At 45.4% G+C, this 26606-nt stretch overlaps 1 protein-coding gene across 1 annotated transcript; it reads right to left on the bottom strand.

Annotated features, from left to right (window-relative positions):
* Positions 1-1602: 1602 nt before the first annotated feature.
* Positions 1603-24336, bottom strand: si:dkey-121a11.3 (uncharacterized protein KIAA1614). Its single transcript, XM_061237367.1, has 11 exons — positions 23975-24336; positions 21047-21204; positions 19076-20090; positions 17773-17842; positions 16710-16850; positions 12616-13922; positions 10667-10817; positions 9570-9816; positions 8959-9080; positions 4524-4699; positions 1603-4259 (listed from the first exon to the last, which is right to left on the bottom strand). Exons 3-11 carry the CDS (start codon positions 20067-20069, stop codon positions 4066-4068), a joined length of 3402 nt encoding a protein of 1133 aa, XP_061093351.1. The 5' UTR covers positions 20070-20090; positions 21047-21204; positions 23975-24336; the 3' UTR covers positions 1603-4065.
* Positions 24337-26606: the final 2270 nt, after the last annotated feature.

The following is a 26606-nucleotide window of genomic DNA, read 5'->3' as shown; positions in this document are numbered from 1 at the left end:
GGCAGGGGAAGCGGGATCAGGTAGGGCCTCTCACACCGTGGGCAGGGGAAGCGGGATCAGGCAGGGACGGGCACAACAGGCAAGTGTAGGGAGATGACTCAGAGCAGCAGTGAGGGATATTCACACATTCGCTGGTGTTTCTCTGCTATGCATCCACGGCAACACCGAAAAACCAGCTGTGAACCAGCGACTGATCAAGAGGAGCAAGTAACGGGTACAGCAAGTACTAAATCCTGGGACCAGCAAAGACCTAAGACCCTAAAGCTCAACATTAGACAGTTAGGCAGTATTAAATATCACCTGTTTTTGTAAGTTCTGATCATCAGGAACATCAGTAGAGCTATTTATTGTAACCAAAATCAGATGTTACCTACATCCTTACATGTGAGACTGGCTCAGTCCATCCCACACTGATTGAAACGTGCATTCATAACATAGTCGAGCTTGCTTTGTGAATAGTTCAGAGACATGACAGTCTTACTATTCCAAATATATGTACAAAAAACCCAGCTTGTAGTTTGCGGGTTAACGTGACATTTATATGCCTACGCGTGGAGGCGTTGTGATATACCAAGTAGCTGGCAGCTCACTGCCAGCCCCGGTTTCATGTTGGATGAATTAACGGCTTTTCAGAAATGCAGATTACTGCACCTGTGTATGCACGGACCCAGTCTCTCACATCGCCCACACGAATTACGCACATCTGAGAGAGATGTGACTCCCAGCACATTTACACACCCAAAGCTGCAGGAAACCACAATGGAAAGTTACAATCGCAATTGGGGATATTACAACCACAGCGTACACAGGCATACAAAGGCGGATTGACCTTTTCTGTTTAATCTTTTTTTTTTAAAGATATTTCTTAGGCCTTTTTCAGCGTTTATTGGACAGTATAGTATAGAGAGACAGGAAGAATGGGAGCGAGAGAGGGGAAGACGGTCGGATTCAAACCGCCGACGTCGCGGCTCGCAATGAGCATGTGGTCAGTGCTCTACAGGCTGCGCCACCGAGACACCCACTTTCCTGTTTATTCTGATCAGTTCTTATGTGTATTACTAGTGTGTGTGTGTGTGTGTGTGTGTGTGTGTGTGTGTGTGTGTGTGTGTGTGTGTGTTTTTCATCTTTGTTAGTCCACCCCTGGTGGGGGATGCTGTATTGATCAGCCACCCCTCCCCCATGGCAGCCCCCCTCGCTGGGCTGTTGGGCCACCTGAGACCCTGGGGTCTTCACACATCTGTCACCACCTCACCACCCTGCCCTTCCACCCCCACACCCTTCTCTTAAAGGGGAATGGGCCCCCACTCTCAAGTTATTCTGTAGAAACCTGTGATGGTGTGCATCTTTACATCTGTGCATCTGTGTGGTTCTGCACTAAATCAAATGGGTACCTTTTAATTGAGGAGTTCATGCAGTGATTTCAGTGCACAGATATGTATAGGGTGTGGATATATTAGCTCAGATAAAACACAATTTCCCCTTGAACATTTAAAAAACAATAATATACCTTCCACACAATTAATTGAATGCAGCCATGTTGCTATGCAGCCATGTCCTTTTAGAGCACAAGGCATTATAACTAAGCCGTACATTAACACAAGCACACGTTCAAATATTTTATTTGCCTTGTATTCAATATAAATAACAGTAACAAAATGCATGGATTGTGTGACAGGGAAATTTCACGTTTTTTTTACACTTTAATACTGACAGGTATGGAAGGACACCACCAACATTGGTGCTTCATGATAGTCACACTATATGACTTGCTGGTTCTACCTTTTTTCCTAAGTTGTGAATACTGAAATGGCAAAACGGCACACAGCGTATTTTGGAATTTCAAACCACCACATGAGCAGTCTTCTCAGTCTTTCATAAGAATTGTCTCCTTATGCATTGGCGGTGTCACGTTATTGTACATTTTGCTGATAGAATGTGTATAACAGCAGCAGAATTAGTCTGCCTTAAAAACATTCTGCCTGCCCCTGTGAGGTAAATGAGTCATAAACAGCCACTGAAAAATATGAAGCTCCACCACTTCTGTTTACAGGTTGAATACAGGCAGGCTGGACAAGGGAATAAACCCAGAATCATAAGCCAACAAAAAGCAGAAGAAAACTCTTGTGGAACTATTTTTGCCTACTCTATGATTACTTTTCTGATCGTTTAGAGAACCTGATTCAATAGAAAAGACTGCATAAAATGTGAAAAGATTGAGGCAACCCCAATGAAGAACTATATTGTGATCCAGAAACACCTGGAATAAGACATTCGACTGTGACTTGGAGCCCTATCATTCACAGCCCCCATCTATGCACAGTGAACCATTTAATTCATTGTTGTTTGGCATCATAATGTTTTTTTTTTTTTAAAGGTAAATGCCCTCCTTTATAATGATCAAAATTGTGTGTGAATAACATCCTCTGTGGCCATTCATTAGAATTTTGTTAATCTGCGGATTTTCTCAATGTCAAGGAAAAGAAGGATTGGTTACGTGAGGACTGTTGTATTTAGCTGAGCAGGTTTCTGACTTTTAGTTCAGTGTAAAACCTGTTGGGAAGCAGAAAGTGGTCACAGAGCATGTGCCCTCAATTTAGAACAGAGCATAGAAACTTCTTATAACACACACATACATCTCCAAAGAGCAGTAATCTATGCTGTGCTAATACTAACTCAACTGAAGGAAAATAAGATCCTTGAGTCTTCTAATACATTAAAGCTTGACAATTGAAACTATTTTGTCATCCATTTGCCAGAGTAAAACCTGTCAAATTTAAAACAATCCTTTGTGCCCTGCTGAAAAAACACAGCTCAAGCTATGTTTTGAAACAGCTGGTAGCTGGTTGACCAGTTCAGACCAACTCCCAGCTCAACATAGTTTAGCTGGTTGACCAGTTCAGACCAGCTCCCAGCTTGACACGGTTTGGCCAGCTACCAGTTCAGACAGGCTAACAGAACTAGCTGATTGATCAGCTCATACCCAGTTAGACCAGCTCATTACTAGCTTGACCATCTTGAAAATTGAGCTGGTCAAGCTGGTCATAAGATGGCATAGCTGGATTTTGCAGCATGGTGAGTATTCCTCTGCTATGTTGTTTTCCCATGATTCTGTCCTACGCTTCAGAACAGCTGAACAAACCTCAGTTTCCACGGCTGTTGATTCAGGGAGTAGAGAAGATGAGCTCAAAGATCAGCTGTTCAGGTTCTGAATGTGTGGTAAAGCCTTTGATGTGGCAACATGAACTGCACTACCAAATTCATGTCTGATATGCTGTTTTACTGTCTTACAAATTCAGTGAATATCCCAGATTTGAGATTAGTTGGAGATTTGTTGGAGAACATCCTGTACCTTCTCATCCTTCATGGCAAGAAGCTTTTTAAAAAATATATTTATCTTAATGAAGTAAAAGCTCTTTTATTAACAGTGCTATAAATTGCTGTTTTGAAAGGTTTCTTGAATTAAATGTTGTTTGTTCCACATTTCTATGATGATCATTCAAGTGAATGCTCATTCTTATCTACAGTATGTCTGTCTCACAGCTATTTGGTAATCACGGTTTCCACAGTAAACTATGTTTTTATTGCACATTGATCTTAATCTGAGTAGTCTTTTGACAATGAAACAATCCACGAGGTACAAGGCCTGCTATATTTCTAATGGATGACTAGCGAGTTCTGTTATCTTTGAGGAAACACAATGGCACCGGAAGCTTGTTGGGGCAAGGGTCTGTGCACTGCTGGTCACATTTTTCAGATCAGGTATGCAGCACCTTGAGGAAAAAAGGGTAAGGATTGACCTTTCAGAATCTCAGTTAAGGAACTTAAACTCACTGCAGACGCATACTGTGGATTACAGCAGTGCTTTCCTCACTGTTGTACCAAATCAAAGCTAAGTAGAGAAGCTAATTTCTTCCTTGACTGCTTTATTTTCCCAGCTGCTCGCTGGAGGACTTTTCTTGTTGTTGTTTTTGTTGGCTTGTGGGTGTTCCTGTTGCTCAGTAAAAGCTGTCTCTGACAGTTCCACTCTGTAACAGACTCATGTCCTTGGTTTGGCCGCTCTGTGGCTCAGCGCTGGGCCCGCCGGTGTCTGAGCACGCGGATGGAGGTGCTGCAGTCCTGTGTCATGATCCGGGTGACCTGGTCCAGGGTCAGACCCGCCACCTTCTCCCCGTTCACCTCCAAGATCTCGTCTCCAACACCCAGCAGGCCCGCGTACAGCTTCTGAGTGCTGCTGTCTCCCATCTCCTCTACGTACACTCCTGCAACACACACACACGCGCACACGTGTGTGCCCAGGCAGGCACACACACACACGTGCAGGCAGGCACACACAAGCACACACACACACATGCACAGACATACACAAACACACACACACGCAATAGTGTGGTTACATCTATTCTGTTGTGAAACGTGGAATGCAAGGGCAGCTGAGCGTGTCATTCATTGAACTATCTGTATGTAAAGAGTCTCTGTAATTGAATCAGTCAGTCTTCTGCTTCACTGGGGAGTCTGTATAATACCTGAGTCTGGCCGACCTTTGCCCCGGCAGATGAGGAAGCCGAAGGGGCCGTTGGGGGGCCTTCGCAGCTCCAGCAGCAGGGTCCCGTCGGGGAAGGCCTGGGCCACGCGGCCCACAGAGCGCACTGCACTGGGACTCCCCACGTCCTCCACACTCAGAGCTCGCGGCAGCCCCCTGCTGGCCACCCAGGGCAGGGATCACAGGGTCAGAAAGGTGGACATGGACACAGACACCCGTGATGACTAGATGTGCTGTAGATGCTGGCACACACTGACAGAATGACAGTAACACGACAGCAAACGACTGCACACAGAACTGTAGTAAAAACAGATGCATGCATACACATAGTATTTACATAAGATTATTAATGAAAACTCGATACATTATTGTGGGGCGGTGTAAATCTTCTCATAGTGTAGTAGCAGCCATAGCTACATAATATCAGAGCATAAAGCAGATGTTTACATTTTTTTGGAATGTAACACTGTGAGGCTTTACTCTGTGACAGGAGTCGTGAGCAAAAAAATACACAGTATGAGGTACAGCAAAAATAATGTAGAACACTGTGTCCAGTACACGTATCACTGCAGTAGCTGCAAGAGACTCATACTGTCATCCCACCTCCTGTGAGATTGATTGCACGCCATTTATAGCCTGCCCTTGTCATGCTGCGATCAGGTTTCTAACTGGCTCTCGAGGAAGATGATGCGTCTCGAGTCACAGTGTGTGGGAATTTCCACTCAGACTTCTCAAGCATTCGAAGCTCTCACGTGACTGTTGCTACGGGGCACGCGCGATTGCCGGATGTCAACCGCGCGCGGCTCATAAGCGGTGTCAACAAGCGCGGCTACAGAGCCGTCTCTGCGCCGCGCTGCTTACGACGCCGCGCGTCATTCCTCTCCCTCCGCTGGCTCTGCTGCAGCCTCTATTTTTATCCTCCAGGCAGCCGCGGCATATACGGCTGCACACGGAGAGTACATTCACAACGCACCAGCTGTCCGCACATACAGCGAGCGCTTGAGCTGCCCCGAGAGCCCGCTAAATCCCGCTCCTCCTCCCCACCTGACCAACCCTGATTTATGACACTTCATTCATAAACTCTTCTTAGGTGGAGACACAGTCAGGCCAGTCCATCAATGTTTGGAATATCCATACAATGTCTATTATTACAGCAATTTAATAGTAATAATTCATTCATGTGACATTTCCAGTTCTCTTATTGAATAATTATTATTAAATGATTGAAATTAGCACCATAAGAAGAGATTTCCTCCAGCATTTCTTAATTAGAAGCCGTTGACAGGAATGAACAACTATTTTCTCATTAGGGGGTGTCCATCAATCACATCTCCACGTGTTATTCTGAAGATTGTCTTGAGGATTAATTGGAGCCTCGGAGCTGTTATCACACTGTCTTTAGAGCAGCTTAAGATGCGGAAACATTACGCTCGGTTTCACATTCTCATGTGTAGCATGAACTAGACATCTAGAACTGACAATCTATCATTTGACATCTAGAACTTACAATCTGAATCCAGCCGTGTTCGAAGGCGATACCATACTGTAAAACCGATTCTGTTTCATGTTAGTGTTACTGCCTGATTTCCAAAGTGCATTCTCTGCATTTCTCTCAAACTTGTGTTGTGTACTTTTCTGTGTTGTTATCACCAAGCAATATTCTGGGTGGAGTCTTAAGTTTGCAACTTCATCTCTGCAATTAGTGAATAGTTCCACATGAAATGCCCTTTTGAAAGATGCACATGTCTACAAAATATGTAGTTCATGTTTCCCTCCAGGTCACTCCCTTGCTCACTATGCTGGTTTTACCCTGTTAGGGTTAGGGTTGTCCAGCCATTAAAAATATATTTTTTCCATTGCTTACAATAATGAGTAGGGTGCACAGTCCATGTATCCAAATTACAAATGTGAGCACTGCTGTCTCTGTATCTAACTATAGCAGCTAATCCTGAATCACCCCAGACCCTGAATCTGACCAGACCCAGAACCTTGAACCAGCCCACCTCCAAACCCACTGTATTGGTGACAGTCCTGTGGGCATTTCATGTACGACATGAGATGAAACTAAATTGCTAACCTGTGAATTGCTCATATGCTTCTGGAAGGCCTGTGCGCAGTTGTATGTGCATGTGGAAGGTATGTGCTTTTGGCGACTCAATACACTGGACATCCCAACTCTTCACATCACTCTCCACCGGCTACCAACTGCAGCCTGAAAAATATTTTAAACCCTGCTGCTGGTTTATTGGAGAGCCATTGTGCTTGTCAGACCAGGGTTCCCACTGTATGTGCACAATATACAGTCCCCTCCAAAATTATAGGAACAGCAAGGTCAATTCCATTGTTTTTGCTGTACACTGAAGACAATTGAGTTTCAGGTCAAAAGATGTACATGAGATGACAGATCTGAATTTAAGCTTTTATTTCTTTGTATTTTTATCTAGATTTGTTAAACAACTTAGAACATATCACCTTTTGTAGGAGACCACCCAATTTTTAGGTGAGCAAAGGTATTGGAACATGTGACTGACAGGTGTTTCTTGTTGCCCAGATGTGTTCTGTTAGATTGATTGGTTAAACAATAAATAGTTATCTGAGTTTGTTTACTCCTGGTCTTAACCTTGGCTTTTGCCTGTGAAGATTGCATTTTGTTAGAAAAGATACACCAACATGAAGACCAGAGAGCTGTCTTTGGGAGAAAAGCAAGGCATTTTGAAATTTAGAAAATAGGGGAAATCGATCAGAGCCATTGCACAAGCATTGGGGATAGTTTGTACAACAACTTGGAATGTCCTGAGAAAGAAAGAAACTGCTGGCATACTGAGCAACAGACATCGAACAGACAGGTCGACCAAGAAAAACAACAGCAGTTGATGACAGAAACATTGTGAGAGCTGTGAAGAAACGCCCCAAAACATCAGTCAGTGACATCACAAGCAATCTCCCCAGGGCAGGGTGAAGGTATCTCAGACTTAAAGCAGCAATATAGAGGCTATACCACAAGATGCAAACCACTTATCAGTTGTAAAAATTGGAAGGCGAGATTACGACTGGCAAAGAAGTACAGAGATGAGCCACAAGTTTTATGGCCTGATGAGACTGAGATTGATGGAAAGGCCAAAGTGTGGAGAAAGGAGGGATCTGCTCATGATCCAAAACAAACAAGCTTATCTGTGAAGCATGGTGGAGGGCTTGCATGGCTGCTTCTGGAGTGGGCTCACAAATCTTTATTGATGATGTAACTTGTGATGGATGGATGAATTCAGAAGTAATTCTGTCTGCCAACTTAAGGAGAAATGCATCCAGACTAATTGGGAGGAACTTCATCATGCAGCAAGACAATGACCCAAAACACACTGCCAACACAACAAAGGAGAAAAAATCGGAAGGTTTTAGACTGGCCAAGTCAATCATCCGACCTTAACCCAATCGAGCATGGATTTCATCTCCTAAAGAGGAGATTGAAGGGGAAAAACCCCTGAAACAAGTAACAACTGAAAGAGGCTGCAGTAAAAGCCTGGAAAAGCGTCACAAAAGAAGAACGCAACAATTTGGTGATGTCAGTGGGTCGCAGGCTTGATTCAGTTTTTGCAAGCAAGGGATATGCTACCAAATATTAAGAGTTATTTACTTTAATTTACTTAAATACTTAAATACTTAATCATTTTGCTCACCTAAAAATTGGGTGGTCTGATACCAAAGGTGCTAGTTTAATACATCTATGTGTAAATACCAGGAAATAAAAGCTAAAATTGTGAACTCTTGTCTCGTGTTCATCTTTTTATCTCAACCCCAAATGTATTCAGTGTATTGCAAAAACAAAACTACCACTTCCTATAAATGTAGGAGGTCAGAACATAAGCCACATCCACTTATAGTCATTCATCCACACTCATTCCTCCCTTTTTAACCTTCAAACTGGGTTTAAAATACTTATTAGCTTGTACAACATAAAGGGTAGGTAATGTAAAATATGTTGGCAATGAGCACGCATGCATGTAAAACTATGCATGACCCTCTGACAGATACATTAGTAAGAGACAGATGGAAAAATGCTCAATTTTAGCTGGTATCTGCATAAGACAGGATGACTGGGTAATTGGGTGGAATGCATTAGTGTGCATCAATTCACCCTAATTGGTTTATAATAGAAAAATGATTACAGTTCATCTGAGGTTTGAAGCTGGCTGCAGAGTGACCTTTCTGTGATGGCATTTGATGAGAGACGAAAAACAAATAGAGTTTCATCTAGGTCTGTGTTCATAGAAAAGATGACTGATTGATGCTTTGAAAGAACACAAATAATGGTCTTTCACAGGCCCACATTATGCATCCTACACAGCATGAGATACTCCAGAGATACTCCAGAGATACTCCAGAGATACTCCAGGGACGTAGATGAATCAGCTACACGGTACCTGTATGCCGGGCTGCAGGGCTGGTCTCCGGGCATGTAAGCACTGGAGCGGTCTCCCTTCTTCTTGGGGATCTGTAGGCTCTGTACTGACGAGGCTTTCCGCAGCTGGGCAAATGGCGACCCCTGGTGGTGAAGAAATACACCACATATTTTATACAACAGTGATTCCTGAATGGTAAAATGATAAGTCAGCTTAAATTGAAACAAAACAATGTGAAATTACAATAATTAAAACATACTAAATAATAACGATTTCAAAACATTTCACTTGCAACTTTCATACATCAAATATAATGCATGTATTGTGATGTATAACAATCATTACAATGACAGATATAGACAGATGTCTATGTTTTAACACCATATTACCTGCACCTCAGTAAAGCTTGCAACACTTAAGGAGCCAGTAAGTTATTGAATGTCTGATCTGACTGGTAGCACAGTGTGGTTTTCCTACATGAAACTCATGACCTCTACTCTACCACAGGCTACTCAGACATCTCCACCCACAGTATGGAAACTACTGACCTGGCAGAGGTTCATTCTGCACTGGATGAGATTTAGTGTCTGTGCTAATGGTGCTGTTAGCAGTTAGCTGCTACTGGAGCTCACCATGCGCAGGGACTGGAGCGAGGGGGCCTTCTTTAGCTGGCCGCAGTGCCTGTGTGCGGGGCTGGGGGAGGCCGGGCCACTTTTGGGAGAGAAGCTCAGCTGCTCCATGCTGCTGGAGCGCCCTTTGCTGTGCTTGCCCAGGCTGTTGAGTCCGATAGCTGAGAAGAACCGGCGCAGTGAAAGCTTTGGCTTGCCTTCTCTCTGGTCGAGACCTTCAAACACAACTCTCTTGTGCGACTCCACGCCACTGGGTGAAGCAACACAGAGGCAGGCAAGCAAACAACAAAGCAGAGAAGAGAAACAGGAGCCTTAGGATCCAAAATATACAATTGGGGCAGCAGTGTAGTATAATGGCTGGGCGAGATTACAACCCAAAGCACGCTGGTTCGATTCTCAAGTAGGGCACTACTGTTGTACCCTTGAGCAAGACACTTAACCCAAGTTGCTTCAGAAACTACCCAGCTATATAAATTGATACTAAAATGATGTAAAATGGAAACTGTTTAAATTGCTCTGGATAGAAGCATATGATGCCTAAAATGCAGAATGCATTTATTGCTTTAGGGCCAGTAGAGGGCAGTGTTGAGTTAGAACGGAAAGCAGCAAAGACTGGCAGGCTGCTTGCTTTGACAACAAAAAGGAGGGGGAAAACTGTTTAAACAAGTATTCTGTGTCTTGAATTCCAAACCACCACTTTTAAACCTCTACTTCTGAGCTGCCACAGATTCAATTGAAAACACTTGTTGACACTGGTGAGTCAACAAGTGATTCTTCTCTTTGATTCGTCTGTAAATCTTGGAGAAGGATCGAGTCACTTAAATATTAACAGACTTAAATCACAGAAAACACACCAAGGCAAATACAAAATCAGCTACTACTACACACAATATGCAGTTTATGTACAATGTGCCCCGCTACCATTCCTAAAAGAAGTCACAATAAGCAGTTTATGTACATTGTGCCCTGCTACCATTACTAAAATAAGTCACAATAAGCAGTTTATGCAAAATGTGCAGTTGCCAAAAAGTGAGTCATCCTCACCACAGTCTGAGGGCTGTGATTGGCCGGTTACTGAAAGGTGCAACTTGGGTACTTACTGTGTTAGCTCACAGCTATCCTCCCTCAGATGCTCCACTCTCATTGGTCCCCTGATTCGTCCATCATTGACACAGCGAGCAGCAGGGGCAGAGCACCCACTGACCGGATCATGGCATAGCTCTCCGTTAGCCTGGTGGTGCTCGCCCACAGCTGCAGAGAACAGGAGAGAACAGTGCCATCAAATTTCTGTCTATTTATACGGTTAGTGTCTGTTGTAAGAGATTGATTCTGCTCTTTGCTTATTGCATGATGAGAGTTATAGAATTACAAGAGTGGGATGGAATGGTGGAGAAAAGGAAATGGAGCACACTACATAACTCCCTACCATAAACTAGCGAGATACCATAAAATCGAACATTTTTCATTCTGTGAAACAATGTGTTGTAGTGTAACTATAATGGTAGTGCTGCTTTAAAAGCGTACTGTAAATATTTGTCTCTGAGGAGCTGAAGTGGAATATTAAATACACTACGGCCATTGTGACTGAATTTGAAGTGAAAAGAGAGAAACAGACAGGCGCGGAGGGAGCCCTAATTAGGCAGAGGCTCTGTGTGAAATGATCTGGCCTCTCTGGGGTAATCAGGCAGGGGCCACGGGGATGTGCTGACAGTCACTTCTCTCCCGAGCACACTGAGCGCGTGCGGTAGGTCTGCTGACGTCACACCGCCCCACAGGGACGGCGTGAGGGCTGACACCTCTGACTCATTCAGCCTGTCCCACTGCCACCCCCTTCCCCCGCTGCTTCTGGGCCTGCTCACACGTACCAACTGTGGAAAAACTCTACAAACTGCACACTACCCCTCTCGCTCAAACCAGCTTTACACCATGAAATGTCCGTCCAACAAGGGTTACCTCACTTAAAAACAAACATCTGAAGTGGATGCTAGTATAATGTACTCCGACCCTCCTTCCCTCTCAGTAAAAGTATAAGACATCCTTCTTTAACTCAACAATTGGACCTCACTAGTGGGGAATTTGGGCTATATTATCACTGACAGCCCACCAGGTTGGATCCGTGTGAGTTATCCTACGTATTTTCATCGTCAGGTGTTGCTGCAGCATGTTATTAAGGGGTGACATGGCTCAGGCAGTAAGAGCAGTCGTCTGGCAGGCGGAGGGTTGCCGGTTCGATCCCCCACCCGGGCTGTGTCGAAGTGTCCCTGAGCAAGACACTTAACCCCCAAATGCTCCTGATAAGCTGGTCGGCGCCTTGCATGGCAGCCACTCGCCGTCAGTGTGTGAGTGTGTGTATGAATGGGTGAATGAGAAGCATTAATTGTACAGCGCTTTGGATAAAGGCGCTATATAAATGCCAACCATTTACCATTTCATTTAAGGAATGCAATCTGATACTCAAGTTCCTACACTGGCATTGTATCCTTAAAAAGGAACTCTGAGCTGTGAAAATAAAACTTTCAGCTATAGCTCAAAGTTATAGCTGAAATACATACATTCAGCTTTTATTCTGTATGTATGTATGTTGCTCTACATGAGAAGATGATAAACACATAGGGCACTGTAATGCAATCCTCCTGGTGCACTGTAGTGACACAAACACACCTTCCACACACTGCTTCTGACCATAACTGACTGCACAAACATAAACATCCTAACACAGATCCAGTACACGAAGAACTCCATCCTCTCTGCACCACCTGACAACACAAGCTGTCGAAGTAACTTTCTCACGGAACAGACTCAAGTGTCAGGTCTGCCAAGATACGCTACCAAGTGAATCAGATGGAGAGCACATACAGATCTCTGTTCTGACCTAGTTCTTTTGGCCTTAAAGTCCTGTTTGCTTCAGAGACGTAAACCTCCCTAAGCTTCCAGATTGCGCAACACGTCTGACGAAACATTAACACAACATTCACTTCAACATTTTCAAAGTGAAATGACTAGCAGTGCAGCCTTCGGCTAAAAGAGATTTGTGAGTGTTGGGGCTGACCTGGTTCTTCCGTGGCAGGGTCCCAGGACTCCGTGCCCTCGTGGTCAGAAAGGCCTCTGGCTGGAGAGTGCTTGAGGGCGGAGGGCCTAGTGCAGGGGGCAGGGCTGGACAGCCCAGGGGGACAGGGCTTGTTGTCCTCCCCGTAGCTGGACGCAGCGCACTGCTGCTCCTCCAGAGCCTGGTGCAGAGCCTCAGGGCCACGGGGCAGCTCCGCTGGGGCTCCGGGCGGGAGGCCGGGCTCCGGACCACACGGGCCCTCCGGGGCGTCCAGGAGAATGAGGCGGTACTCCGGTGAGGGCATGAGCTGGACCACACGCTGGCCGCTGGGCCGGTTCTTGGGCCCCGACTTCAGGGCGGACTTTATGGGCAGCGCGGTGGGTGGAGCGTCCTTGGCAGGCGGACGGGCGGAGGCTTCGAGCGAGGCAGGCTGCAGGGCCCTGGCCGAGGCCGGGGAGGCGGGCCCCGGGCCCTGCTCTGAGCCGTAGGGGTTGGGCGGCATCGCTCTCGGCTCCGCCCCCCCGCGCCTCGGCCTGCAGGCGGACGTCTCCTGGCAACCGCCCGCCGCCGCCGTCCTGGCGTACGGGCTAAGCCCCGCCTCCGGCCTGCCGTCCCCTTTCCTGCTCCGCCTCTTCAGCTTCCCCAGAGCGGAGGCCCTTTCCCCCGCGCCGCCCCCTCCCGCGTGCTCCGTGCCCGAGTCGCGATCGCCAGGGCCGTCCACCTCCCCGATGTAGGTCTCCTTAATCCTCTCAGTGCGCACCGTGCAGTCTGGCAGGTCCGGGGCCACCCACACGGGCGCAGTCTTCCCTTGAGAATCACGATCGCAGCCCGTCTGTGAGGCGCCCTCTGGGACAGTCCCATAGGAGTTGCCCTTCCTGTTGGCTACTTCCTGTGGCACAGCCTTGTTGTGGGTACCTCCGTTCACAGCGGGCCTCTCCTGGGTCCTCCTGGTCTTCTTGTTCCACAAGGGGGCGCTCTCAGGAGCGCGGTTAGCCTCCGGCGCGGCGCTGCCGTCGCTCTCCCTCCTGCCGTTGACGTAGGAGGAGAGGCTGGGCTTGGACACCAGCAGGCCCTGGGCCCTCTCCCCCGCCCGGCGCCGCTGTCTCAGCCGCTCCAGGTAGCGCACCTCCGCATCCTTCTCCGACTCGTCCTCGAAGCGCACGCGCGTGGGGGACTGGCCGTGCCGCCGGCGGGGGCCGCACACCGAGTCTCCGCTGGACGAGTCGCTCAGGTTCCCGGAGACGACCGCACCCTCCTTCCCCGTCAGAGGAGCCCTGCGCAGGGGCACTGCTGCCCTGGACGATGGCTCCCTGTGCCAGTCAAACACAATCACATATAAACACACACACATATACATATAAACACACATATACACATTCACATATAAACACCCATAAACATATAAATACACACACATATACATATAAACACACACACACATTCACATATAAATACACATATACATATAAATACACACATATACATATAAACACACACACATATATATATATATATATAAACACACATTCATATATAAACACACATATACACATTCACATATAAACACACATAAACACACACATTCACATACAAATACACACACATTCACATATATACACACACACACATAAACACACAAACACATACACATATAAACACACATACACACATTTACATATAAACACACATTCACATATAAACACACATATATAAACACACACATACAAACACACACACATAAACACACATATAAACATACAAACACACACATACACATGCACACGCACACACAAACACATACATGCACACACAAACACACACACACACACACACACACGGCAGAGTTTACACAGGGCTCCCTGCTCTCTCCACACATGGAAGATTACTTAAATGCCTATGGAATTCTTTGTCTGCTGTAGACTGGCTCCTGTTTCTCTCAGAGTTCTGCATTCCAGACATACTCTTTCTGTGCTCCAGGGAAGAGACATACTGTAATTAGTCTAGCAGAGTCCTCCCTATCCACACACTCGGCATGTTCCTGCTGGACACACAACAAACTACAATGTGCAGCCGTCTGGGACAATTACACATCACATTATGCACTCTGGTCACACGCTATGCAGAGTCTGAAGACAAAACTGGACTTCATACCGTCTACGAACAAATTATTTAAATACAAAACTTTATCATTGCAGCTTTAACAGTTAGCATAGAACAGATTAGTGGTCATGGGGTACACTCCAGAAGAACCACTGTATGTGTATTACTGCTCTCCATAATAATGGTTAATTCCAGAATTCTTAGGTTTATATGGAGTAGGTAGTATTTAGTTTACTATTTAAAGAGAACAACATGGTTTTACAAGTTGAAGACCATGATTATAAAGGTAATAGCCTACAATCAAAGCTTGGTAGCATTAGTTGAAACATTTAAGCAAAAAATAGCAAGAGCAATAGGCAGTAGTTTAGTACATATGGGCTTTGAGCTTTTGAAACAGCGGTAGCTGGTTGACCAGTCCAACCAGCTCCATACTCGACATGGTTTGACCATCTCTAGCTATGTTTTGAAACAGCTAGTAGCTGGTAAGTCCAGGTACTCATAGCTAGATTTTACACCAGGGTAAGCACACACTGGGAAATGGGCTTGTTGTGGGAGTGTGTATGGCAGGACTCTATTGGGTCTCCCAGGGGAAGCACTGTTGTGCTGGGGTAAGGTGTTATCAGGGTACACCGCTAATCTAGTCCTGCCCCAGGGAGGACGGGGAGGGGGAAACAGGAAGGAACAGCTGACAGCTATGACAGGTGTGGTGATGCGGGGAAGTAAATTGGACTTTTCATGCATCAATATATGCTTTGAGGATTGTGTTCAGCTATTTTAACTGACGTTATATTTTTTCATACCCAGGTATGATAAAAAGAATCAGCCATTTAGGGATCTTGGAGATTATTTGGAAATGATGCTTTCTACCACACCTTGGATCATTACTTTATATTACTTTTAATTATGCAGTTATGTATGGAATAATTATTTAAATGACCACACTCTTTACCAAACTGGTATACAAAGAAACAGGTGGCCTTGAAGAAAAACCCTTGCTCTAAATCTGCACTAGTCAAAGCCCAGAGATGCCTGGACTCTGCTGCATGTGAACAGTACTGCTCAATTTAAGTTGTGTAAGTCCAGCTCGCTTGCATAACGTTCCCAGCAGAAATAGAACTATGGCAGGAAAGGCAGCAGTGCTGCTTGGAACTGGAAATGTTTCGACAATATTCATAATATTGTCAGAATGAGAATATTATGAATATAAAAATACATACATATAGTAGCTATGTTTTACATTAGTACTGTTATAGCCATTTTGGTGTGGGTAGTTTGTAGTTAATGGCCTCCAAGTTAACAAAATTTTTTTTACAATACACTGATTATATTTTTAAAACACAACACATTTCATTTTTAAAGGAAATAGATAAGAGTAAAACCAAAAATCTCCACAAAGCGCAAAGATTATTTTTCATATGTTCCAGATACACAGCACCTGTTGCAGCTGAACGCTCTTATCATCAGAGTTGATGAGCAGGACCAACAGAGCAGCAGCTGCCTTTCCCTGCTCTCCACGTTCAGCTCCATTTTAACACACAAAAGCACGTCATTCACTCAGGACACACACACCCACACTTCATCCAGTCCTCACATCCCACAGCGGTCTGCTCGACGGACAGACGCCACACACAAGCACAAAGCAGCGGTCTGCCCGACGGACAGACGCCACACACAAGCACAAAGCAGCGGTCTGCCCGGCAGACAGACGCCCCACACAAGCACAAAGCAGCGGTCGCGCACAAAAGCACGGGCGGGGTGGGGTAGTGCGCTGCCCCCCTGTCCTCCAACCGAAATGAGGTGAACGAGAGGCGAAGGGCGAAAACTGCAGCTAAGATTCCCCCTTGTTTAGAGAGGGCAGGGATTGGGCAGCAGGGACCAGGTGCTGGTTGGAGAGCTAAGCCTCAACAGGAAACAACAGAGCGAGCACACAGAGACACGCACGCAGAGCCGGCTGGGGTGAGGCGCACACACACACACACACACACACACACACTTACGGGGGGTCCCTCTGGACGGGCAGGATGGTGTGGTCGGCTTTGAGAGGGTAGGACCGGGCCTTCATGCGCGCTCTCTCCAGCAGACGTTTGGCCTGCTCGTGCCGGGGGCTCAGAGGCAGCTCGTCGCTCAGCACAAAGGCCCTGGCGTCCCAGCGGAGGGGGAGGAAGAGAAACGAGAGAGGCGCACGTCAGCGCGTGTTCGGAGAGAGCTCACTGACCGCGGGATTAGGCAGTGCGGGCCGTCACCACTAATTAGGCTGACGGAGCTGAGAGAGTGTGTGTGTGTGTGTGTCAGCGTGTGTGTGTGTGTGCATGTGCGTGTCGGTGTGTGTTTGTGTGTGCACTTGGGTGTGTGCTTTTCTCTGAACGGAAATAGTGTCCATGGGTTTTGGACTGTGTTTCTGAAAAATTATTTATTAATTAATTATTAATTATTGTGCTTACATAGTCTCTCAGCATTTTCTTTTTGAGAATGTGTTTTTTCCTTATTGTTACATGTACAGATTTGCAAAACAGAAATATCTTCTTCCCCTGCATGTTAGCCTAAGCAGAATTTGTTCCTTCTTTGAAACGTATCGCCAGTGATTATTTTCATATACAGTTTGGAATTCTGTGCATGCTTACATTTGATATTCCTTTCAAGATTACAAACACATACTGTATGAAAGAAGAAATTCAAACCACCCAAGAAGAAGAGAGAGAGGGTCTGTCTGTGTAAACACTGGAATATTATAGAACCACCTTATGCAATGATGCAGAGGGGGAGGGCCATGGATGGGGAGTGACATACTCTTAATCTCCTTCTGATGAGTACTGGACATGGCCAGCGGTTGCTCTGCACAAAATGTCTTCCAACACAGCTGTAGTGTCTCTATATGCAGAGCTCTGACGCACACAGACTTTTCAGATTAACACAAACGCACACATATCAATCGATGACAACAACAAGGGAGGGGATAAGTGTAGTGATGTTCTAGTATAAGGCAGGGTAAAGGATGAAAACAGCAAAGCTCCTTCTGGTAGCTGGGCTTGTCTTTCGGAGTGTGAAGGCTGGGAGTCATACCGTTGACTGTGTTCACTGTCCTGCAGAGATATCCCAGAGTCCCAGTCACTGTCATTCAGGGCCACCAATCCTTTGAAGACAGAGACAAAGCCGAGCTTCAATTACAAAAGAGCTTTAGCAAGTTTCTTATTTGCATTCTGTAAAATTAATTACTGGGTTTTTAATTGGGGTTTTAATCTGGAACAATACAGAGAGAATAAATGAATAAATATTACACTCACCGAGCACTTTATTAGGTATTCATTAAACTTCTTTTTAGACTACTACTGCTGTAGCCTATCCTATATGATGCGTTGTGTGTTCAGAGATGCTCTCCTGCATACCACTGTTGTAATGTGTGGTTATTTGCATGACTGTCACCTTCCTGTCAGCTTTGACCGGTCTGGTCATTCTCCTCTGACATCTCTCATTTACAAGGCATTTCTGTCTGCAGAACTGCTGCTCAATGGTTACTTAGATCACATTTTTCCACATTCATGGCTGATGTGAACATGAACTGAAGCTCCTGACCTGTAGCTACATGAGTATGTGCTCGATGAGTATATATTTGTCGCAGGGAGAGGTTTCCTGAAAGCTGTGCCAAATTGGCTCATATGTAAGTTGCGGCAACTTTCTTCAAACTAGTGTCTGCTCTGAATACATTTGTGGAAAAACAAGTCCACACAGCTGAAACCAACAGCAGCAAACTGCGCTTACTGTAGTGTAACACTCGCAGGCAAAGAACATTTCAACTTTGAAACATTGGTAGGCCTTCATGTTCTGCCCTCCAGGTTCTCTAATCATAGGACAGCTTTATTTATCAGGGCACATCTGTTCACATGGGTCTTTCACCTACAGGCACAGAGACACTGCTGTCGGAGAGACCAGGGTCCAATTAGGCAGCAGAACATCCGGCTGTCTGCTCAGAATAGCACCACTATGCTTTTCCATGGGCGTTTCCTGGCTATATTCTTTATGTCTCAGTGCTTTGGAGGAGACCCCTTCTTTCTACTACCATTCACTATGTAGACTCTCTGTTTCCTGAATTCCCATTTTTCACCACTGACGATGCTGTATACTGAGAATGAAAGCACGTCTGAGAAAGTGTAATAAGCACAATGATATCACTCTGATCCAAGTGTCCTATATTCTCCCTCCACCTGTCCAAAATTCATGCTGGTACCTGCCTGCTGGTACATCAGTGAGATTTAAGAGATGAAAGAGATGAAAACCCAGAGTCCTCATCTCTAGTGCTAAGCCCAGCTGTGGGGAGCACTGCAGCTGGTTTAAAGCGGACGGGAGGAGAGCAGTGAAGGCGGGGTACCTCTGCCGTTGCACTGTGTGGAGTCCTCAGCCTTGTGCTCAAGGCCCTCGGGGTCTTTACTCCTGGGCTTGCTCAGCATCTGCTTGAGGAGGCCCCGGTTCATCTCCACCCGCTCCGCCAGGGACAGGGAGCTCCCGCCACTGCACACGCTCTCCCAGCTGTCGGCCCTCCACAGCCCCCCCAGCGGGTCCCCCGGCTCGCTCGGCACGCACCTGCGCAGGTGGCCCTCCAGGCTGTCGGACCTCTGAATCTCCCTCCGCACCCCCCGTCCCCCCGCCCTCAGGGCCTTCTTCTGAGCCCCCGCCCCCACCGCCAGCCCGCCGGGGGGCCTGTCCCCCGCCGACTCCGCGTCCCCGTTCAGAAGCAGCGTCTCGGGCCGGGCGGCCTTCCAGAAGCCCCTAGGAGGAGCCCAGGAAGTAGAGGATGGGGGCTCCTCAGGGAAGCTACAGCTGATGTCAGACAGGCTCTCTAGACTGGCCCCCTCTCCCAGCTCTCGGGACAGAGACAGCAGGCCCGTGAAGGGGCCTGCCTCACACCCGTCCCCCCTGCCCACCTCCCCTACGCCCTCCATGTCTCCAGGCAGAGGGAAATTGGGCAGGTAAGAGTGGGGCTCCATCTCTTCATCGCTGCTGCTAGACAGCCATTTTCCTGCAGCCGGAGCCCCAAGGACACAGGGCGGCGCTCTCTTAGAGCCGGTCAGGAGCACTGAGGAGGCTTGTCCGGCCGGGCCCCTGTCCTCTCTGTCCTTCCCCGCCGCCCTGCGCTCGGACAGGGCTTTGACTTTGGACTGCAGGGCCGATACGGCGGAGCCCGGAGGAGAGTGGAGCTGCACAGAGCAGGGGGAGCTGGGAGAGCAGGAGGTGGGCGAGCCGGGCTCTGGAGAGGCCTCAGCTCCAGGCCTGCTCCACGGCTGGTCCTCGCTCACACACAGGGGGATGTCCCGCTCCCCGCCCGGGAGAGGCCCAGAGCCGCCAGGCGCCCACGCGTCCTCCATGACGCGTTCAGCCGGTCACAGCTGCAGAGGGAGGGGAGACCAGCGTGAACGATAGTGACCCAATCACAGACGCCTTCTGCAGGAACGGAATATCCCCAAAGGCACTTTCATTTCGCTCGTTCAAATTCAGATAATACAGCTAAAGCCCAATCTGTGATTCAGCTGCTCCTGACAAAGGTTGGGTGAGTGCACTTCCCTCTGTAATCCGCTCGGCAGCTGCCTGGTTGGAGGTCCAGTGGGGAGGCGGTGATGGAGAGAACCTCCACTTTCACCACCGTTAACAGCAGGGTAACTAAATCCGGCTGAACCCTATATGGTTTAAATAACAGCTCATTGACATAATGGTGTCAGACAGCAGTGTGATTTTGGGAGTAGAGACTTATACTTGAAATACTGAAGCTATTTATCCTATCATGCAATATAAATATAGTTTGAGCAATGTATAAACCTAAGAATTGAGGTCTTATCCATTATTATGGAGTGAAATGGCACTTTATTATTATCTTTGCTGGAAAAGTAAAACTTTGTTCTTTATTGTCTTTTGTTGTACAAACAAATGACCCTCCAATTTAGTCCGTTCCCTGTTCACAGCTGTTGTGTCTGTACAGAGTCTGTGCCCTGTTCACAGCTGTTGTGTCTGTACAGAGCAGTACCAAAACTGCCGCAAGCCTGCGAGCACAGATTCAGCCATGGGCATGTCTTAGGTTTTAATGAAGAATGCTAAAAAGAGCAATGCAAATTAAACATCAGGCTATTTCACATGTCTAGACATTTTAGACTAATTATCTAATGTATAAATATCGACAGCAGGATAATTTGTTTGTGTTAAACTAATGCGTTAGACTAATGCAACAACAAAGAAAGAAAATCAAAGATTCATTATTTCCCTCAATAGAGGGTAGGATGACATCAAAACATTCATTTAAGTCTGTCTTATAAATATAAAATGAAGGGACTGGGCCTCCCTGGATAGTTACCTGGCGACCAGACACTTAGCCTGGCTTGGCAGCTGATTGCTATGGCTACCCTTCCAGCTATTCCCCCTGCAGCTGACAGCACTTTGTCACCATGACAACACTGATTAATAGCCAGGGGTTGTAGCATCTTTTCATGTGTCCATGTGTGAGGCCTTCTCCTGCACATGGGACCAAGAAATAACTGAATTTTAACTGAAAATAAACAGCATTTAGGGCAACACGCAAACTAAGTTTCGTCCTGGACTAAATTGAGTAGATACAATTAGAATAGATACAATTAGAATATATTGTTGAAGCTTCTTCTTAAATCATATTTTAAACATTTCTGTATTATACAAATATACACCATAGTATTTAGAATCAATAATGAAACATGATTGTTGGTCTATGGGCACATACAGTGGACTCCAGAATTATTGGCACCCCTAACTCATTTTTTATTAAATTAATAAATCAAACACTCATTTAATAAAAACATAGATTTCACCAAAGTTTAACCACATGGAGTTTAGAGGTGACATAGTTTTCCAGTGAGATTCCAATGATCTCAGTATTGGTTGGGTTATGTGACTTTCTATGGAAAATCATGCCATAGAATCCACAGCAAGCTTTGAGTTGACATCTGTACCCCAGATAAGCCAGAGCAATAGGGCAGCGACTGTTGCCCCATGCAGAACCTCTCCCCTCAAATGTAATGGAGATTCACACATTTTGCTTATCTCTGAGATATTTATACCAGGAAATTATTTTTAGTTGGGCGGGGGTTGTTATTTCACTCTGATATGAAAATCCAAATCCACAGGAGAGAAAAGGAGACAAATCTGCAAACCACAAGAATGCACCACATATTCTTGGACATGCAAAAAGCTATAACTGGGTCCATATGTAAAAATAAAGTTCACGGAAGAATCACTAATTACCAGAAAGACTCTTCTCTAATAATAACGAGTGACCATGTCTTTTGCATTAGCTTCAGCTGACTATGGAAATTCACTGTCACCCCTGACAACCTAACCGAGGTTGATAAAGTACAGATGAAGACTGTGCTTGAAAAACCAATTCAATTCAAAGACTGATGCTCTCAAGTTAGCACATCTAATAAATAAAGTTACAGAGACTATGTTACTTGCATTTCAATTACTATTAATTTGGCAGTTAATTAGCACTGTGCGAACTCTTGATTCTCTATCCCTAAACAAATTAGTTGTTTGCTACTCTTTTCTGTTTTAATTTTCAAAGTTAATTTACTGAGCCCTTGAGATGTTAGGGTCCCAGAGTCCCAGGAGGTTACTGTATGGGAAATTCTACATCAAACAGACAACAATGTCTCATGAATCAGAGACAAACACAAGCAATGCTCCAGGACTGCACAAGCTGCAGTGGTAACCAATGATGTTGCTGCAATCTTCCATTTTTCTTAAATAATAGTTAAGCTTGACTTGTTCTCATTGTGGCAAGTAGACGGATGGAAGTTGCTAGGAGGATGACATGCACAACTGACTCCTTTGAGAGACTAATTTAATTTAATTTGTCTCAGCTTAATGAGCAATCCACACTTCTGCTCTCTGCATTACCTCAGGTGACATCCAGAGAGCCTGCACAGCATTGCTGTCAGCAGGTACTCCTGCATCACCACATCATAAGTGCTCAAGTGCTAATCAACACTTTTTTTGCACATCTACATAACAAACAAACGCAGGCAAACAAGCACACAGGCACACATACACATGCATGCATGCATGCGCACACACATATATACACACACACGCACTAGACTTTCAGCTAGTCTAATCCTAATGGGCAGTGTAATCAAAAAGGCTCTTTGACCTGTTTCTCACAGAAAAGCAATCCCACTGCAAAACAATTGCGACTAGGCTGATCTGCTCTGGTCACTAATATAATGGTGAACTTCTTACTATGGTAAAACAAACACTAGTCATACAGTAAAAAAGGAAAAAGCCTGAAGCATAATATTTAACCAGACTGTTAATGCCAGTGCTGGGAAAGAACGTCCAGGAATGTCCCTGTTTATTTCAGCAAATCTAGACTCTGAAGAGGTGCGGTATCTATTTCTTCATCCCGGTGTCTTATCACACCCACCCTGCACAGGACCGTTATTTCCTCAGTTTCTCTTAAGACCAGACAGCTATCAGAACCCAGAGTCCATGGGGAGAAGAGAGGAAAAGAAAGAAAGAATAAAAGAAAAGTAAAAACATTAGATACAATTAATGAACACATTAATCTCTACGGACTGTAATGATTAGAAATATTAAGGTGGACTGTCATGAATTAGTTAGAGCTTCAGTGACAGCTAGTCAATATTAGTCAGTGTCTACATCTTTTCCCACTATGTCTTCCTGGAAAAGACTATGCCACTTACGAAACCAGGTCTGAAGTTTGGCTTTTTCACCACGGAACTTATTTTAGTTTAACCACAAATCAGACAGAAATGCACACCATCAAAGTGACTGGGGGTGTATCATATGTTTCTCGTTTGTACTCTCACATAACCTTGCAATACATAACCACAGACTTGTGTTTAAACGCCTGAGTTACTGACCCTCAATGCAAAGGTCAGCGTGAGAGGGAAGAAAGAGAGGGAAACAATGGCTGCCGGGAGACTGAAGTTCCTCCTCAATCTGCTGTGATTCATCAATTCCTTCTCTTAACACAACCTTATGACAAAAAGACTTTGAGTGAAAACTAGAAACACACACTCAGCAATTCTGACTTTGACACACCTTTTGTATTAATTCCCCAAAATGTTTTAAGCTTATTTGATACGATTGCTCAATCTAGCTGAAGTGGCACAGAACCAACACGCACGAGGTAGTACGTTTACTGTGAAATATTCAACAGAAAACAACGTTCCCTGGAAAAAAAACCATAAGTGAGACAGATCTAATAAAAGGCAGGGGTCTGTCTTACCTCTCTTTCCCCATCGGAGAACGGACTGTGAAGATTTACTGTTCCTCGTCTGAGCTCTACGGCTTCCAGTTTCTGGAAACCCATCAGGAATTATGAAGCAGCACAGCCAAAAACAGAGTAGAAAAACAACCCAGCTTTTAAAACAAGCTCCAGTCTTCTGCTCTGAGACAGTATGCCCCCTTGCCCTGTTCCTCCACTCCAAGACACGCAGGGACGGTTTCCGTGTCAGGAGTGTCTGTGCTATGCACTCTCTTCCCTCTTAAATGTGGAAGCCTTGGTCTCACACCAGCTGTCCTGTCCTTCACCACTGCTGCTAGCACTCTTCTCTCCCTCCCTCCGTCTAAAAAACGTCTACCCCAGACAGTAGGCAGTAGCTGACTGTAAAAGGTGATCCACATGTGTGGGATCTCAGTGTTGCCCAGGGAGACGGTCACGGCCAGCTACAATGAGGATTGGCTGTCCCAAATTTCCAGACCCAGTGCAAGCACGAGGCTATTGGTGTAGAGTTTGAAATGCACCACCCCTTGTGGGAGGAGCTACGTAACTCTACCCTTGAATTTGAGGGGAAAAAAGAGAGAAGGAATCCTAAACGTAGAGCGCAAAGGAAGTGCAGAAGTCTCCAAGCTCATATTCCAGCTGCCCAGGAATTTCCTTTGTTTATTGTGGATTTAACATGGCTGATTCGCAACATTTTACTCTTCTCTGACCATGCATAAATAAAGGCTTAAGCACATTGAAGAAAATGCACAAAAAAGACAATCTCAAAATCCACTTAAAATAATAATTACAGTAAATCTCTATAAAATATCTTGTGTTTGTCTTTTGGGAGGGGCGGGTTATAGATCCCGCCAGGGCTCAGGGGCTAATTTAAAACAGAGCTTGAGGTAATAAGAAACTATGTGCTCCAAATGTTACACTCCACACAGCCAAGGATGCACAGCTGGGCTAATCCATTCTGAAATACCGAAACAATTATTACAGACCTCCACACTCCATGGAAAACATTTGTGCAGATTCCATGCGATGTACACACCACAAACAAATGTCAAAAAACCAGACAGCTGTTTCAGCTCATTCAGCTGTTTCGATAAAAGCTTGTACCAAAATAGGCTAAAATCATTCTACTTCATTTTTCCTCTACGGTAATCGCTTTGCCTTTGCTGGAATTGTGATCCCTGCTCCCTCCTACGCTTTTTCTAACAAAAACACTATTGTGCTGTGCAGAGCAGCCCCGGTACCAAGACCACCAGGGTCCTGACTCAGCTTCACCCCACTGCCTTCATTTCCTCCACTGGGTCTGGAACATGGGCACTGTGTCTGTACAAACCCTCCCTGAGGTGCACTGTAGTATCTACAGAAAGTGACTCAAATTCAGTTCAATTCACCGGAGAAGCACCTCTCCTTGGAGGTATTCTTAACCTAATTTCAGTACCATGGTAAAGTATTTCCTGGATAACAGGCAGACACAATAATGGCCGATATTAAAAGAGAAAACGAGTAGGAGAGCAGTTTTTATTTGAACATGCTGCCAATGATGTACACTAACATACAAATCCTGAGCAGATTACAGCTGTTTGGCAAGATTTAGATACTGCTGGCTTGTGGTAAAACTCTCTGAAAGGTGCACACACCCAAATGCAAATGGCAATGAGATCATCCATTCCTGAATGGAAAAAGAGCAATAACACTTGAGATTCATGATGAGGTCAAGAGTGACAGATTAGTTAGGTAGGTCAACTCCCAATAGTACACCAGTTATAATTTTCACACATACAGCCATACACCCAAGACTAAGGACTTCACTCTGCACCATTCTTCTGATGGAATTAACTTCACCTGCAATACCCCATCTGATGTAATCCTATGCCATGATTACTTGATCCCAGTTTCAACTATATCCAAACATGGGAACATTTTTAGTCCTATATACAATATCCCCAGATACAACTTGACTCAAGTTGTGTCTGGCCTCTCTCTGCTCAACTTTTAATAGTACGTGACATGGCTTTATATGAATGCCTAGAGCTCCAGGGACATGAGCAGCATTGCTTGCAAGACACGTGGAACAGGACAGTGTTGTGCATTCTTATGTGTTTTGGGAAACCTAATTCATTAATGCACTGATGCAGCTCAACAGCTACATACATGTTAATAAAACATTGACTTCCTTCAACTGGAAGATTTAAACATTTAAAATGAATGTATTATTGTCATTTTGTTATTTAATTTCTGACAAATAAAAGAGAATGTAGCTATGGCCACAGTGATGGATGACACATCCCTCAAAGGTGAGCAGTTGTATTGGAGAGTGAAACAACATTTAGTTTCCATTCAATCTCCATGTTCTTTTTAACTGTGAAGTTAGCCTCCGCTAGGTCAGCTGAAAAATTCCTTGTTTTGTTCTCTTGAGAGCTGAAATCTTAAACCAGGTATACTTTGATTAAGCTGACCTCTGATGCTGACGGAATGGATCTGACATCACATATTCCTCCAGCTTATTTCATCGGAACTCAACACAGCCATGGCCATACACATTTTTGGCTAGTGAGAACACAGAATTTCACTATAAAAACCACAGTGTTTGTAGGAATGCAGCTGTCACTATTTAAGACAGCTGGGCTCATTGTTTGTA

Source organism: Conger conger, chromosome 4, assembly GCF_963514075.1.
Source record: "Conger conger chromosome 4, fConCon1.1, whole genome shotgun sequence".
Lineage (NCBI taxonomy): Eukaryota > Metazoa > Chordata > Actinopteri > Anguilliformes > Congridae > Conger > Conger conger.
This window is presented reverse-complemented; position numbering and strand designations above follow the sequence as displayed.